Below are 17,384 nucleotides of genomic sequence, written 5' to 3'. Positions count from 1 at the left end.
TTGTTTGAGAGCATTTCACCGTCGTGTATTGTTCACATGGTATTGTAGCATGAATAACATTTGAGGCACCATCTTCTAGAGAGTCCATATTTAAAATATTTGCGACGTTTTCGTCAGTTAACTTTTCGAGATTATTTCCCTTAGTGTTCCCCATATCAAGCGCGTATTTCCTGCAATACCTAACAATTTTTCGTAATACTCGCACTTAGCTTTCTTTACGAATTTGTCTGCTGGGCTGGTTGGTATAGCATCCTAAATTTTGAAAGCGCTCGGAAAGACAAGGACAAGAAAAGTGGGACGGGACAAACGCATTCTTAATAACACGCATTTCTTAATATCAGCATTTGATTTGTTTCGCTTTTACTCAAATACCTTAAGGTTATTTTGATCTATTAGTACTTAAAATACTTTAATAAGTTTGTCCTGCTCTAATTCTTTCGTACAGACCTAACTTATTCATGGCTTTATTGTTTACAAACTTCTACAGCTACACATTGAATCAGTTTGTTATTGATTGCATAGTTAAAGAGCAATACTTCAACGCGTTAAGTAGGTCTGATTGTCTTAGTTTTTTTGGTGTTAATAGTCATCTGCCAAGATTGGCACTTTTCCACCAGTATATGTAATCATTCTGCAAGTTCATGCAATCAGCATAATTATGTAAGGGGCGATAGATATTGTCACATTGTGGTGACTGCAGCCCGGCGAGCAGGAAAACAGCGAGAATGGCTTCCAAACAAAACTCTTTATTTGGGCGGACTTGTGCCCGCGAAGAACTGTATGACTCTTCGGCGGTGTAGCAACAGGCGTGCTCGGCGGTCGTCGAACAGTATACCCACCGCTCTCGAGCAATTAACAGGTTGGCGTCTCACTCCTAAGTGTTCGCCAACCCGGGAAATAATATGTCTACCTATTTTTGTCAAGTACATTTTAAACATCAGCCGACATGATCGAAAGTTGAGATTCAGAAGGGCACCCACGCTGGAATCCATGCTGGTTAGGTGAGAGGATCTTGTTACCTGAAATATACCTCATAATTTGAGAGATTGAAATGTGTTTCAACAGTTGACAAGCGACTGATTTTAATGAGATGGGCCTGTAGTCATTAAGTTGGTTTTTACCGCATGATCCGAATATTGGCACCACGTGCGCAAGTTTCAGTCATCGGGGATATCGGCATTGTGAAGAGACTGATAAAATATCATAATTGTGAACTGTAGGGCTGCATTATCTAGAATTTTAGTAGTGGTTCCATCGGGGCCTATACTGGAATACGAAGGTAGGCGCTCAATCGCTTTGAAAATACCTCCAGAGTTGATAAGTGCACAAGTCATAAGTGATGCTGTAACTAAATCTGAAGATGAACTATAGAAATACATGCAGGTTTTTCGTCTTCAAAGACGCTGCAAAACTGGAGTTTGTTGAACTGGTAACAAATTTCAGTTGCATCTGGGTGTCCAGGTTCAGACGCTAATTCGGGCAGCAGTTTTGTAGGTGCGGAAGAAATCACCTTCCAAAAATTTTTCGGGTCCGACATCAGGAAATTCGGCAAATCAAGATTGAAGAATTTGTCTTTTTCATCCTTTATTTATTTCTTGCAAAGTTTTCGGAATACCTGGTACTCTGTCGAAGTACTTTCCGCATTTATGCGCTTGGCTTTCATGTACAGGCGCTTTTTCTTGTCGCTGTCAGTCTTGGTGCAATTAGACCTAGCGGTACTTGAATTTCCTTTTTTATCAGCTTACGCTGTTACATTAATTAAGTTTACATTCTTCAACGCAGAATCGAATGAAATTTCGCTGGCACTAGAACACCTTGGTTGCCGCTTTACTGTTAATCGTGGTACCGTGCGAGCGAATCGATCTGTCTTAAAAGTGACATGACTTGAGACCACGTGACCTAGCTACACGCGTCACCTACTTCTGAAGTTTGTCTACATGCTGATGGACGTTGCGAAACGTTCTGGGGCGCGCTCGCCCGCTCTCTGTCTAGCAACATTCACGATATGGAAGCTCTTCAGTGCAACGTGAGCGGTTCGCGTGGAATCAGAGGGCGACAAACAAATTTATTGCCGGATATATACTGGCCATGGAGCGTCACTGCGCGCTTCGGGAGCGCCCAATGACAGGCTTTTCGCCTCGGGAGCGCTGCAGCAGGCAGGTGCTGCTGTACTGCGTATCCAGTCCTTGCACCCCGCCGTTCGGGAACAGTCGAGGCCTGCGAGCCGGATGCAAGTACGCAGGTATAGAGTGTGCGTAGAGTGGTGGGATTTGATTGTGACTGCTATTCTGGATAGGTACGGCATTTGTCAAAAATTAGGAGGACACCTGTTCTGCTGCTGGATCATGAGTGGTGTTCTAATAATACGACTCCTGCGGTCTAGAGGAGTGAGGAACACAGTTATTGTCGCCCTGGAAAAGATCTGGGGCACTGGCGATGTTATGCGGGCCACAAACAAAAGGAAACCCGGGGGTCGGTGTATTTTTGACAAAGGATGCACGATCTTGCACGCTGCGCTAGTTCTCCGAAAGCGGACAGGAGGCCGCCGCATTGGAGACAGAAATGGACGCCCAGTTTTACGAAGCCGCTGGAAGCGCCGCAATTAGGAGAGAACCAAGTGGCTTCTGTTAGCTGCCCCTTTGCCACTGAAGATCCCGTCACTTGACTCGACTCCATTTGATTCCAATACTGTCCCTTTAATGCGATAGTGTTAAGGGCGCCGTTGAGCTGAAAAGAAGGCGTCGTAGTTGTTTCCGTTGGCGCTGTGTCGAGAAAATCCGGATTGCACGAGATGGTTGTGACGTCACAACCACATGACCATGCGCGGGTAATTCGAACACCCCACAAAGATCGCACACAGCAACAGTGATGACGTTACTACACAATTTCATATTGTTCTACAGGGTCGCCGTTCCTTTACCATTACTTAATGCATCCGAATAAATAAAATAAACTGCGCTAAAAACAAATATGGTCGAGCCGGGACTGGAACCGCAGCCTTTTGTGTAGTTAGCCGGTGCGCGCTACCCCTCAATAACTGAGGAACGCTCGTTTGACCTGGTTAAAGGGAAGCTTCGTGTGTCTTGCGCTTACAAAGGTTTAAAAAATACGAATTGAAACCAAGTAAAAAAGAAATAAAATTTAAAATAAAATAAAGAACACTTAAGGCGGAGCTTAAGTGTCCCCCTAATTTTTGGCCATGTTGCTGCTTGGAGTAATGCCGAATTACAACGAGCAACAACAGAAGGCTCGATCTGAAGAGTTCACTTTGTGTGGCAAGGAAGACACTTATACCGGGTGTTTCACCTAAGATGTTCTACAACTTGAAAATAAAAAAAAGGCTTTTTACTTAGAGGAATGCTTTTTCGGCATAGAAATGTCAGGATGTAGTGCATCAGAATACAGCTAAGACGTACTAACTAGTAATCTGGTTAACTAATTGCGAGTAGCTACGTTTTTAACTAACACCGTTAGTCTCCTTATTTCTTGTGAAGCGTGTAGCCCATCGCAAGTATCCATATCACTTATAATTTCGAAAACGCATTTACCCTCGTCGCTGTGGCCCAACGAATTCCGGCTACATCGCGCCAAAATACTTGCGGGTTCGATCCCGGCCGCGGCGGTCGAATTTCGATGGAGGCGAAATTCTAGAGGCCCGTGTACTGTGCGATGTCAGTGCACGTTAAAGAACCCCAGGTGGTCGAAATTTCCGGAGCCCTCCACTACGGCGTCTCTCATAGCCTGAGTCGCTTTGGGACGTTAAACCCCATAAACCAAACCTGCGCTTTCGAGAAGCTTGCAGGCAAAGCAACCTATTCAGTGCATGAACTCGTCGAAATAGCCACAATTGGTTGGGCCACAGAGCCGAGGGCAACCGCGTTTTTGAAATTATAAAAAAAATGATATGGATATTACTTACGATGGGCTACACGCCTCTCAATAAATAAGGAGACAAACAAGAATAGTTACAATCTTAACTATACAGTATTAGTTTACCAGCCTATTAGTTGGCACGTCCTAGTTGTACTCCCATGCGCTACACCGCTGACAATGTTATGCCTAAAAAAGCGATCTTCTAACTTAAAAGACATTTTTTAAAAATTGCAGAACATCTTAGGCGAAGCACCCGGTATGTACTGTCGGGGACAGAAGTGCCCAGTTGACGCGATAGGCATCAAAAGCGTATATAGCTTTGCTATCAGCCGGTGGCTGCAGATCACAATCAAGAGATGAAACTAGGCCTTGGACTCTATAATTGTGCTATAGTGAAATCAGCTGAACAGTAGCGCACTTCACGCCTAAAAGTCAATATCATCAGTCACGCGTCCTGGATAATTTTGTTCCCAACGCCTTTGTCAAAAGTAAAGAGCCCAAGCGTTTTGCTTCGGAACTATGTAGTGGGGCTCTTATTGCGCTCGTGGAAGTCCTAGCTTTCAGAGGGGTAAGGCCGGGCGTTCCTCTCGCCTTCAAGAGATCTGGACAGCTGGCGACACGTAGCGAGTCACACAGCGTTGGCGAGAAACAAACCTCTAGGGCTCCTTACTTTTTGGTGTACTCTTAAAGTGCCCTTTTCCAACTAAGAGTTAAGACGAGGGCATCGGACGAGCTCCGTCCGATGAAGAACGACGTCCGTTCTAAGTTAATCTGGGTCAGTGAAAGTTGTGTCATCTCCGAGTGCAGGTTCGTAGGAGTGACACCACTCTGTAACGACGAAAGGTGCAGTGCGGGAGCCGACCAACTCATTCCGATCTGCAGGGTGGTCGAGCTCACCTGGGCGCCAGCGAGCCATCAGTGCTGAACGTGGGGACTACAGGATCCTGCTGGCTGTCGGCCAACGGCTGCGGGCTGCCCCCTTCGCACACGCTGTGCACGCTGCCGGCGCTCGTCAGAACCTCGTTTGCCTCCAGAGGCGCCAGGTCCTCGGCGCCCTCGGACGCCACCCTGTCGGCGCGCTTCTTGCCCCAACGCTTCTGGAAGCCCGCTGGGCACAGAAGGGGGCGGCGGCCCGCATGAACGCACTGCCTGTGCTTGCGCCGCGCTGCTGTCGGGCGCTCGCGGGCAACCACTGACCCGAACCGCAAGACGCCCAGCGCTGCCCCGCGACGGCGGGCGTTATTTTTCGCCAGTTTGCCCCCTGTCCTCCACGTTGTAAACGTTATTCGACGATTCTTTGTTTCCCAAGCCTGCATGCGGCCCGTGCTTCCCTTGTCCCACGATTAGCGGGGCGCGAAACGGTTTCTTGCTACTGGATCTCGGCGCACGTGCTTCGCACGCTGTGAAGCTCAACGTCCGCGTAACGCGCGGCCGAGTGCTGTCACAAAGGAATGAGGAGAGCTGTGATAACGCAAAGGCGTACGTGCGCGGTGTGGGCAAACAACCCACGTTCCGGGAAAACTGCCCCGCTGGCGCCGCAATGTCTGGAGCACACCGCTGGCCAGGTTCAAGGGCAAGAGGGAGAAAGCCGCTGCACACGTCTGCAGCTTTGTAGGTGCAAACAGAGGAGCGTGCGACGCGTCGGTCTGTTGTATTTGTCTTTTTAGAACAGCAGACCTACCCGGACATGTTCTGTTCGAAACTTTGCATTTGCCCCTAGTTGTAAAGGCGTCGTTTTCCCTCTTCGTTGCTGATACAAAACTGCCATCAGTCACCACGCGTCTTCAAAGAAAGCGCGCGGATTAAGCGCAGTTTAGCCTTTTCTTCTTTCTGATAAAAATGAAGCAGCTTTCTTGCGAGGGACTATACGGGTATTGATATGCAGCAATGCCAAAGAAATTAAAGGAAATTGAAATAAACTAAATGCTCAATTATTTGACAACAGACCGTTAGCACAAAAGAAATTTTAACGCAACGTTAGAAAGTTCGTCACGAGAAATACATCGCATGCACGAAGCCTTCCACTATGGTGTCCCCCATAGCCTGGGTCGCTTAGGGACGTTAGCCGCCATAAACCAAACCAGTACTGCAAGGATTCTGTTTTATAGAAGAAAGGAGCTCCGCGTTGAAACTCAACTGTCGTGTCACGCCGCTATGTAAGGTTGAGGGAACACGCAGTAGCTGTACACTTGGTCCATACATTATCAAATAATCCCTTCGCATGTGCATACGAAACGTTCAGGCGCCCACTTTAGCTTGTCGTGCAACGTGCGCTGCACTCGTTTCTAAGAACTTGCGTGAGCGGGCATCGCGCACCGTAACCAGGAGGCCTGCCGCTTTTCAGTGCGAATTTCAAGACAGCGTGTTTTGAACGAGGAACGTCAACAGCGGAAGCCAGAACGCTTCGTGCGCGGGACGCCCCCGTCAAGAAACGTTACGGGACGCAATTGCGCGAAGAAACGCTTTTCCTTGCGTGGAGCACGCATTGCATTTAGGAAGCACGGAGGTCAAAACACAGTAAAGATCACGCAGGGCCGAGAAAAAGAAATTGAAAGGATAGGACAACAGTGTTCGCGCTCTTTTCGCAGCGCCAGGTAGGAGCGGCGAGGGGACAGCACGTGGCAGGCGCGCCGATGAGTGACGCGCCCGTGTGCGGCCCCGAAATTCCAAGCGCTGCAGCGGCCACGTGAATGGCGCTTTCTAAATTCCAAAAAGTGATATGGATATTAGTTACGGTGGCCTACAAACCTCTCAATAACTGAGGAGCCTAACACTAATAGTAAAAAAGTTAACTATTTAATATTAGTTAACCAGACTGCTAGTCAGCACGTCTTAGTTGTATTATGATGCACACCACCACTGACAATGCTATGCCGAAGGAAGCAGTCTTTTAATTCAAAAAGCCTATTTTCACACCTTGCTATCTGCGGAGCGGGCTACTAAGGTCGTCGTTGAGGAAGAAAAAAAGGAATCAAAATAATTGAAAACATCAGCAGCCCGCCAGGCTGTTTCAGAGGGAAATTTAGATTGACAACTTTTGTTTTTGGACGTCATTTATAAATAAATTTTCTGTATGCTTCTCTGGGATGTGGTAACGTATTTTCTGTATTTTCTATGTTATGTCACTCATACTATAATTTCTTATGAAAGAAGCCAACAGCCACAGAAACCAGGGGGCACAGGGGATTTTTAATTTTTATTTGTTTATTTTGTGGTGTTGATCAATTTAGAATATTACTGAATATGTTATCGCTTAAAGCTAATTGATTAGAAAAGCAGAAGAAAAAACAACCACATGCCGCCGGTGGGATCCGAACCCACGACCTCCGAATTTCGCGTCCGGTGCTCTACCTCTCCGCTACGGCGACGGCTGTCAAATCTTCTGCTTTCGGGGGTATTTATGTTTACAAGTAACCTAACCTTGAGAGTGTTCATCAGCGCCACCCACGTTCATAAGCGGCGGACGTAGAACGTCCTGAGTTACCGCAGGTGTGACGTAGAACGTCATCGAACGGAGAGGGTGGAAGCTGCGTGAGAACCCTCTTATGCTTCCTAAGGCGTCAAGGCTGCCAGAACCGAGGCCCTCGCTAAGCAATTAAGCAAACAAGGGAAGGGGAATGAGGGGCTCGTTATAAATATGAAAGAAGCCAACAGCCACAGAAACCAAGGGGCACAGGGGATTTTTAATTGTTATTTATTTATTTTGTAGTGTTGATCAATTTAGAATATTACTGAATATGTTATCGCTTAAAGCTAGTTGATTAGAAAAGCAGAAGAAAAAACAACCACATGCCGCCGGTGGGATCCGAACCCACGACCTCCTAATTTCGCGTCCGGTGCTCTACCTCTCAGCTACGGCGACGGCTGTCAAATCTTCTGCTTTCGGGGGTATTTATGTTTACAAGTAACCTAACCTTGAGAGTGTTCATCAGCGCCACCCACGTTCATAAGCGGCGGACGTAGAACGTCCTGAGTTACCGCAGGTGTGACGTAGAACGTCATCGAACGGAGAGGGTGGAAGCTGCGTGAGAACCCTCTTATGCTTCCTATGGCGTCAAGGCTGCCAGAACCGAGGCCCTCGCTAAGCAATTAAGCAAACAAGGGAAGGGGAATGAGGGGCTCGTTATAAATATGAAAGAAGCCAACAGCCACAGAAACCAAGGGGCACAGGGGATTTTTAATTGTTATTTATTTATTTTGTAGTGTTGATCAATTTAGAATATTACTGAATATGTTATCGCTTAAAGCTAGTTGATTAGAAAAGCAGAAGAAAAAACAACCACATGCCGCCGGTGGGATCCGAACCCACGACCTCCTAATTTCGCGTCCGGTGCTCTACCTGTGAGCTACGGCGACGGCTGTCTTATTCTTATTTCTTATATTATACCTTAAGCTCTAGTGGCTATTAATAATTTTAGGGTGGCATTGAGTCTATTACCTTATTTCGTTTAAATTTTAAATATGAATCCGCTATGCTGCGTTCGTGCTTAACCAGTGCATTACATTGTCGCAGTGATTTTTATTTCGGGATAAGCAGGTTTTTTTTTTATGCACGCGACAGAACTCTGGTGGCTGGCATTCGTATGTGCTATGGACGTAAAAGCCTTTGTTTTTCCTCTAAAACTGTCTGACATATTAGGCGGTAAGAAAGCATTTAATAAATAGCCATATCGAATGGCACTAATTCTGTACAAACGCTGGTTCAATATGACTTGGCCACTAACAGATTTCACTCCAGCGCAAATGATGCAGTCCTCTGAACATAGTCTGGCTCTTGCAGAGCCATTAAAGGGGCTCTGAAACACCTTCTGAGGAAAGTACATAAACTCGCTCAATCACTACCTTCTCTCATCATGAACATCAGAGCAATAATACTCTTCTACACGCAGCAGAGAACCCACAATCGCGCGCGAAAGGTGCTAAGTCCTTCCCAGCGACTTATGCTCGCCCCCTCCTCTGTCGCACACGCTCCTGTGTAATTCTGTTCAGAGATGGCTATTAGTTAGATTCTTTCAGGCGTTACGCAGCTACCATGGCCGCGGCCAGTCATCAGCGTCGTTCCGGCGAGTCAGAAAGCTCCAAGCACCCCCCCCCCCCGGGGAATTACTCCCCCGCGCGCGTCGGCCGGCGGTGGGGCCGGCGGAAGTGCGCCGACCATTTAGCGTGCAAAAAGTGAAGAGAGGAGAGGGAAAGGCGCAAAGACGGTGAAATTCAAATTTTGACTACAGACAACTCAGTTTCTACGAAACGCGTTTAAAAAACCTCGTTGGAGGATATACGTGAAGCGGCATCCTGTAACATCCCAGCAGTACCGCACCTTTATTGAGAGCCCCTTTCAAAGCCCATAGAACGTAATACAGCAACAGCAGCGACGCAACAACTGAGCCTCCTTGTACCATCCCAAATGTGGCACCGCGATATCCTTCGATGCTGACAAACCTTTCGGCTGTTTTTTAAGTGTGTCGTCAAGAAAAAAATAATGCGATTTTTCTCTGAAAAATTAAGAAGTACTGTGGCGCACATTATCATGTGTATTATTGAAATCGATAGTCATCTTTTTATTGCAATAGCTCGTACGACTCATGTGCAATTTCTGCTGCCTGCGTAATCGTTGGCATTCCCATTCCCTGATGAAACCCACAGTAGTAGTAGTAGTAGTAGTAGTAGTAGTAGTAGTAGTAGTAGTAGTAGTAGTAGTAGTAGTAGTAGTAGTAGAAGAGGTAGTAATAGTAGTAATAGTAGTAATAGTAGTAGTAGTAGTAGTAGTAGTAGTAGTAGTAGTAGTAGTAGTAGTAGTAGTAGTAGCTAAGACCATAACTCAGTGCATCAAACACAGGGCGGTTATTTCCACATTTGGTACTCGCTGATAATGTTATTAAACGATATTTATTCCCCAGTATATTTAGAGACAATGTTTTCTGAGAATTTACATGCCGGAACGTGAGTACAATTGGCCTCTTAGCTTCCTGTGTTAAATCTGCGAGTCAACATTTCTTTCAAGGCTCACACTGAGCAGCGCACCGACCACTTGCATTACGCATATGCACTCTGTAAGCGTCTTTTGAAACACATTTATCAAACGTCATTTCGTCGCGAAGAGCAAAGAGCCGCCGCTGCATGACGCAGTTAAGGGCCACGTCCATGAGCCTTGAAAATTTCTGCACCGCAGGAGAGCTCACAACGCGTGCCTGACCGACCTTGAGCCGCACGGCCACCTGCATTCAGCGTCATCATCTATATACGGACCAGTGATCACTGTCAAGCAGCGCCTGCGACGCGAGGTCAGCTCTTGGCACCTCGCCCTGTTAATGTGGGGCAATGTGGGGCAACCGGACAATGGGGCTCTCCGGCTTTACTCTGGCGGCTCGAGACAGCTTTACGCGGCTGCGTTGCGAATACCATGCGCTTTCTCTGCCCTGTTTTCCTGCAATGACGCGCAATATTTGCGGACTGTGACGCCAATGCCAACCGGTAATCTGTACTCTTGCCTTGAAGCGGACGCGAATGTATAGTGTCGTTGAGCGTTACGCGCAAGTGGCGCTTTTGCATCCGGACGATTAAGAGAACAGGAGGTTACGAATGGCGCCTTCGTCATTGACGTTCCATGAATTAAAATGGTACGGGGTCTTTATTTTTACCGCACTAGCAGCGTCGCGAAGCTTAACACTAAGCGCGACAGCAAGATGCGATGGAAGCAATTAAAACACACGCTGTATCTTTTTCATAAGGTCGCTCTTGTGCGAGCTCACGGAAGGATAATGCGTGCTTCATAACATCCGACTCCGATGCTGTTAGTGCACATGACTCGCACGCAACGTGTGCGTGTTTGCCTGCAACCACTTTTCGTTCATATCGCACAGCATGCAAGGTTTGTGCATACTGCCTCCATCGAAACGCGGCAGCCGCGGCAGGGATCGAGCTCGAGAACGCGCTCTCAGCCGGAAAGCGAATACCACTGAGCCGTAGCGGCGGACAGGCGGGAAGCACTGAATTCCAGACAATCATTCAAACATGGCTCCTTCTAATTGTTGCGCGAGCAGATTTAACGCTGGCAAGAAACAAAACACCCGGGCCCAAAAGAAAAAAAAAAAGTCAGTGTTGCACGTTCGACCTGTATGCTCAACTCCAACTTATTTTTCCTTTTACCCGAACAGAAAGTTCCGCTCAAATAATGACACTTGTGTAGCGGACTAAGAGGCTATCGTTGCATACTAAAAAAAAAAAAAAAAGTAATTACGCATCTTTTCCAGAACACAGCATTAAAAGGACAAATTAATGTCGACCTATATCGATTGATTACCACATATTCTACTTTCGCTGAAGACGGGGCCTCTGTAAGCCAGGAAAGACAAAGAAATGAGACGCAAATGTCACTTGCGCATCTCTGAGGCTATCCCACACCGCCATTCACTTCGAGCACGCGGCCACGAAGTCCCTATAATGGACTCGATGTCATTATCAAATGTCGCGAGTTTGAATCGAATGGCGAGAAAAAGTAGTTCAGCTCCAAATTTCTCATCACTAAATAGTACGAGCGTAAGCAAAGCCACAAAGAGGCAGTCGAATTGAGGGCAGCACCTCGGAAGTGGTTCATCTTCTTGCGGCTGAAGAAAGAGCGCAGCGACTGCGCCCAACGGTCGATGCGCTTCCGCCGGGCTCCGTCCGCGTCGGCGCCCGAGCGCGGGCTCCCCTGGCAGCGCCGGTACCAGCGCTGGATCTGGCGCGCCGCCGCCTCCTGCGTCAGCCTCAGCTCGTCCTGGTCTCCGGCCGGCTGCGCAGCCACGTCCTCGGCCGACAGGCGGCCCTGCTCCAGCGAAAGCTCCTCGCTGCCCACTGCGACGGACGGGCACGCGTATGCTCCCGATCGCACCGTCTCGCACAGAACCGAGGCGCGTTCGCAGGGTGCTCGCCTCGTGGTGTGTGAGCGTGCGAATAACCACGGAAATCAAGCGCTAAGAAAATTCTCCGTCTGAAAGAGAAGTGCCCTTTGGTCTGACTGTCGGTCGGACCACAGCCAGGTAGCCCAAGTGGGTGGAGAAGAGTACGAAAAAGGGGGTCGTGGGTATTAGGTGGGCACTAAGTAAGAGCAGCGCTTCAGGTAGGCGTATATGTGGAGGCAGGTGGGGCCAGAGCGGATCTTTAAGGTATGAGGGCATTCAGCTGCACTTTTCCGCAGAATGTGTGCAGCGTGCTTGGGCGATAGTAAGGGCAATCACACACTTGCTGGCCGTCTGTGATCCGGTTTCTTTCATGTCTTCGCGCTGCGAAACTCCATGTTTTGAGACTGACTTTACCTCTTTCATATCTCGCGTCTCCGCAGGTTTCATTTGAGTTGTTTCATAGCAATGCTTGACGTCGAGAGAAATCCTTGGTGTAGTCATGGACAAGTCTATGCGAGTTCGCGCAAACACATACAATTTCTGCGCAATCAGGCAAATTAGATCACTGAAAAACGTAGAAGCACGGGGCATGCGTGCTCCATCCGCTGGAAGGAAGGAACCCAGTTGACTGGCTAGAGAGGCAACGTGAATTAATTTTTTTTTTCCGCGAATCCACTTCCCGTGAACTTTTGTCCATGAATACAGTATACGTACTCTGCTAGTCGTGCGGTTATTATCTGTAGCCTCGTTTATATACACCCCATGAAAGCAGGTTCGGAATTTGGTAAACCCAATTCGATGCTGCAGTGTTCAGATGCATCTTGCCAAGTGGGTCGAGCTTGACAAACCACCTAACCCTCTCCGATGCCTTCTGTAGGCCCAGAAACTCAACGAGCAAATTCCACCTCTACAGAACTGATTCGACCAAGCGTCAAGTTCATGTAAATGTAGCTCATCCGTGCGCAGCAAGCGGTATACAACCATCAGTTGCCCCGAGAGATTGTCTTCGTCGTGATTAGTCTGCGCCTTTGACACCAGCTATTCTTGTTGCCTTCAGCTATTGTTTCTTACCCTTTATTTGGTTTTATTAAACGGATTTGCAGACTACTCTTGGCTAACCAGCTTATAATTCCGCGTTATTGTTTTGCGCTCACGAAGCGAGGCTGGCAGCGCAGTGCACACACGCGGACTGCATACCGTACTAAGGGCGCACATAGAGACCTCCGGAAGACGAAAAGAGACAGAAGTACTCCTGCATTCATTCTTGTTGCGTGTGTCTCTCTGTTAACATGACAGCGTTAAGGGCCCCATTTCGCAGAAAAGCCGCTGGCCGTTAACGAAAGATCCCAATGGACGCAAAGAATTATTAGAATTCAAGATCAGGCAAAGAATTTTCGGATTGACGCCACATTTCTCTGGTCCCTCTAACCAAAGGAAATATGAGTTCGGGTGGGAATCGAACCAAGGACCTCCGAAATGCGAGATGGGCACTCTACCTACAAGCCATGAAGGTTCGTTAGTTCAAGCTGAATAAAGTTGGACCTAGTGAAAACGTCGTGGTCCTGACTTAGTGAGCACCCTTAGAGACATATACAGAGGGCAAAGCACATGTATAGAACAGACGAACTGTGTGTTCCGCAGCTCCCAAAATCGCTGCGACCAGGAAGGCAAAACGTGACAATAAAATCCTATGATTTTAACTGCACATGCTTTTATCCAGACGATTTTTAACCAAATTTTTTCACTAGATATCGCTTGTTCGGCCCGAAACACGCTCGGAACGTGTTCTAGACAAGCGTTTTGCCCTCTGTACTGATGCGTACATGAGTTACCAACGTGCATCTGAACCAATTATACCAAATGGATAAATTTTGCTTGCGAAATCGACTATTTTATTCCAAAATTGTCGTTGTGCCATGTTGTCGGCTAGCTGTAACAGTTGTTGTTTTCTTTTTTTCGGGCGGGGGGGGGGGGGGGGGGGGGGGCTACATGTGCAACAGCCGAACGGCAGTAGCTGTTGTAGCCGCAGTTTTTCCTTCCCTGTCTCCCGCTCTTCGAGATGCGTCGTGATGTTATTCATCAGCAATTCGTGTGTACATGGTGCGGACAAAAGAAACTAAGCTTGAGCTGTGACAAATTAGTTACCAAGTGGCTCGTGCGTGAACACGGCTATGCGGTCACGACGCGGTCGCGGCTGTCGTGGCGAGGCAAATGGCGTGCGTTTTAAACACGTGCACGCCCACGGTGCACGAAAGCCAGAACGCGAGCCAGACGACGCTTGTTCCGCCGACCCCGGCAGACCACGCTAGAACACTGATCACGCGCAGCTGCGACTACAGATGCCAAGCCAATAAATAAAAAAAAAAACTGATTAAAAGGTAAAAAAAAGAGTTTGTTGGTTCTTTTAATAAATAATAAAACGACACAAAAACGTGCGGTGCCCACATCGCACGCAATCCTGGTGTCACGCGGGTCGTTGTGACAAATGGTCGATGAAAAGCCTTACTTGAAATTCTCGGGGCCTATTCGCACGTTTACAGCCAAGTGACCATCGCTGCTGCATTTCGCCTTAGCAACCACTGAATGACATTATGTTGGGCATCAGGTGCGATTTTTCACAAACCGGCGGCAACCTCAATAAGCTCAAAGACAATTCCAAAGACTGCCTGTGTGACACTTGTGCCCTGTTCATGTGCTACTTGCTTTTTTTTCGGCAGGATAACCATACTAGACACTATATACGGCCAAAGTGCCGTGTGTTTGGTTACGGGCATTGCGTTTAGTGTCACTACGCTATTCATTGCTTTGCCGAAGTGCTACGCTATTAGAATATTTCAGAATGACAAGGACCGTATCGGCTACGAAAGACGTTCACTGTTCCATATAACTGCATCCAAGGGTAGAAAATAGGAAACAAGTAAAACATGTTGCGAACATGCAACTGAAACAGTATTGTTGGAGGTGGATATGTGGTATGGGGGCATTTTTTGTTGCGGTAGCAACACTACGCTAGGTGTGAGAGATTTCGCGGAGCCCCAACTCCGCATGCGCGAGGAGCGAGTGTGAGACAGTTACTGCGCAATTTCCTTCCCTCAAATACAATTTTAATTTTCTTCATTACGGCCCCTCTTTCATCTTTCACTCTGACTTCCTCCCTTCCTGTAAGGTGCGGTTCAGGTGTCCACCGAGATGACAGAGAATTACTGCCCCATTTCCTTTCCACAAAAAGCGTTGCGTTCAAAGAGCAAGGCAACGCGCCGAACGGGTGGTGGCGTTCCTTGGACTCCCTGACAGCGCTACAACACGCTGTCGCGTTCCACTCCTAAGGGCGAAGCTTAAGTGTCATCAATTAGCAGTTAATCAGTAATTAGTCATTACTTAGTAATTAGTACTTAATTATGTATGACGTCATCCAGTGGTGACGTCACCAGTGCCACGCAGTCAAAGTGGTGCGGAAAACGCTTTCGCCTCTACGCACTTTAGACAGTCCGAAGTGCCCCCTGAGATGCCGCCGCCGCTGCGATTGCCGAATTTTGGCGAGAATTTTGGCGACGCGGTATTCGAATCAGGTCATTGGCTAGAGGAATATTCCGCAATATGCACGGTTACATGCGAACGTCCCCACAACATTCAAGGGGAGGGAGATGCGGTCACAAAAAGCCGACCATTCTTAACTGAAGCCCCTGCGCGCGGACATGACGGCGGAAGCTGTGCGAGCATGCTCCTGCGAAGCGTGTTTCCCTCGGAGCTCACCCGGAAGGGCACTCGAGAGGGATACCGTGGGCGTGATGAGTCCCAGGTACTCTTTGAGGCTGTTCTCGGTCGCCTTGACGATGACCAGGATGCCGACGACCAGGGCCACCACGCTCAGCAGCAGCAGGAAGGCCCCGGTCTCGTTGTTCAGAAATTCGGGCCCCACGTCGCGCTGTACCTGTGCGGCGGATCCGAACGCTACATGAGTGGGCATCGCTCAGTGCATCCGAGAACTCGCAGCGCGCACGAAATGATCCGTCCGCGTTATGTCAAACGAAACTGCTTCTCTGAAACAAGAGGTTGGAGCAAATCGAATTAAGGAGTGTGACTGTTGACCTCGCAAACCATAGTCGTCCTGCTGTGTGCTGATACTGCGTTTATGAACACCCAGTGTCAAAAGTTTACGGGGCACGCAAGTTGCTAAAAACTAATTTTGTGGAAGCCACTGCGTTTACCCTGAAATGGAAATCTGCAGCCCGCGCTTTATGGCGAGAAATCTGCACAATGTCAGGCTATCTGCCCAGACTACATGCAAATAGCGTTTTTCTGCGACACTTGTGCCCCGAAAACTTTTGACGCCGGTGAACACGTATTTCCATCATAAAAAAATATATATTACTTCTTCGCCTATCTACAACTAACTTTTTAATGCAAAATGATTACTGGCTGCATGATGTCAAGATAAAGAATAATTTTTCTTAATGTTCGATGCACCCAAAGCCCCATGCCCCCATTACACGATAAATCTCCTGCTCCTGACGTAACTGTGCTGTGGCCCTCATGAGAATTTCCAGCTTTTAACTTGCTTTCGACCCGATGGATTGGCTGCTAACGCCATATTACTATTTCGTTAAACGAACAAAAACTATTGGTAGCCTAGACAAACTACATGTAAACTATTCCAGCGTTTGAAATTCTTCCGAAATATTGACACACTGCATGCTACCACAGCACGTCCAGAAATACCTTTAAAAGTTAAATGTGGCCGTAACTTTCGTTTTGAGGCCTCACGAGAGTTTCGTTGACTTAAGTGAGGGGCAACAAACAAACAGGACCAGCGCGGCATCGTAGGCGTAATTAAGCATGCTACAACGACGTGCGAGGACAGAGGAGCTTCAGACTCGCTAACGACAGCAGTCCAGCGCATGGCGAGCTACAGACCTCGTGATGCTCAATCCAGGACACCGATTTCTGGGACTTCGCCGTGGCCACGATGAGTGGGGTAGAGTCTGGTGGCCAAACGTCGGGCGAACCCTTGGATTCTTCGGGACCCCCTGCGCGCAGGAGACGAAGTCAGGACAGCATAGCGAGTACGAGCGAGAGAGCAGCCGCCTACCTTGCTTCGACCAGTACCGCATGAACTTGCGCCGGCGCCTCTTGATCTGCGTAAGCGTGACCACAGCCCCCGGGGTCTTGCATATCGCGCAAGGGCCCTTGGCGTTCACGTAGCGCGCCAGCTCGTTCATCTGTTTCACCGTTTTCTGGCCGACGTCGACGACGCGCTTGCGTTTGGCCGTGACCTGCCGGGTGGGCACTGCAGCGACGTTCTCGCACGACGTGCTGGTCGCCACGTCGCGAGGGATCACATGGCCGTCCGAGTGGCCACGTCGCGCCGTCGACCAGTTCTGGAGCGGCCAGTTGACGCCCATCCAGGCGGACGAGGACCGTACCAGGCTTCCCGCGGGCAGGGGCCCATGGTCCACCGCGACGTCGCCAAGCGGAGGGCTGCCCACCTCCGACTGGGCGTCATTATCGGCGTCGCGCAGGCTCAAGACGTTCGTCCTGGACTCGGACATAGGGCACCAATTTTGACCCAAATTTTCACCGGGTTTGGGAGCAATTTAGCGACAATAGTTGCACGGCCTAATCATTGTCTAG

General features: G+C 48.5%; 1 protein-coding gene across 1 annotated transcript; it reads right to left on the bottom strand.

Moving 5' to 3' along the window:
• Positions 1 to 1,889: 1,889 nt before the first annotated feature.
• Positions 1,890 to 17,331, bottom strand: LOC149350755 (uncharacterized). The gene is made up of 6 exons (XM_089576927.1): positions 16,843 to 17,331; positions 16,668 to 16,780; positions 15,507 to 15,684; positions 11,452 to 11,706; positions 4,771 to 4,981; positions 1,890 to 2,217 (listed from the first exon to the last, which is right to left on the bottom strand). Exons 1-6 carry the CDS (start codon positions 17,300 to 17,302, stop codon positions 2,097 to 2,099), a joined length of 1,338 nt encoding a protein of 445 aa, XP_089433053.1. The 5' UTR covers positions 17,303 to 17,331; the 3' UTR covers positions 1,890 to 2,096.
• Between the last annotated feature and the right edge of the window lie 53 nt (positions 17,332 to 17,384).

Source organism: Amblyomma mixtum, chromosome 3, assembly GCF_055824585.1.
Source record: "Amblyomma mixtum isolate Tamu chromosome 3, ASM5582458v1, whole genome shotgun sequence".
In the NCBI taxonomy this organism is placed as follows: domain Eukaryota; kingdom Metazoa; phylum Arthropoda; class Arachnida; order Ixodida; family Ixodidae; genus Amblyomma; species Amblyomma mixtum.
Note: the sequence above shows the minus strand (reverse complement) of the source record. Positions and strands in the feature narration are given on the sequence as shown.

Bases quoted from the DNA above. Each gene is read 5' to 3' on its own strand.
- LOC149350755 (XM_089576927.1), bottom strand. From the start codon at position 17,302: ATGTCCGAGTCCAGGACGAACGTCTTGAGCCTGCGCGACGCCGATAAT. The intron at 16,781-16,842 runs GTAGGCGGCTGC...TCCTGCGCGCAG, and splicing joins GCGGTACTGGTCGAAGCAAG to GGGGTCCCGAAGAATCCAAG. The intron at 2,218-4,770 runs GTGAGCTCGACC...TCCGGCTCGCAG, and splicing joins GATGGCTCGCTGGCGCCCAG to GCCTCGACTGTTCCCGAACG.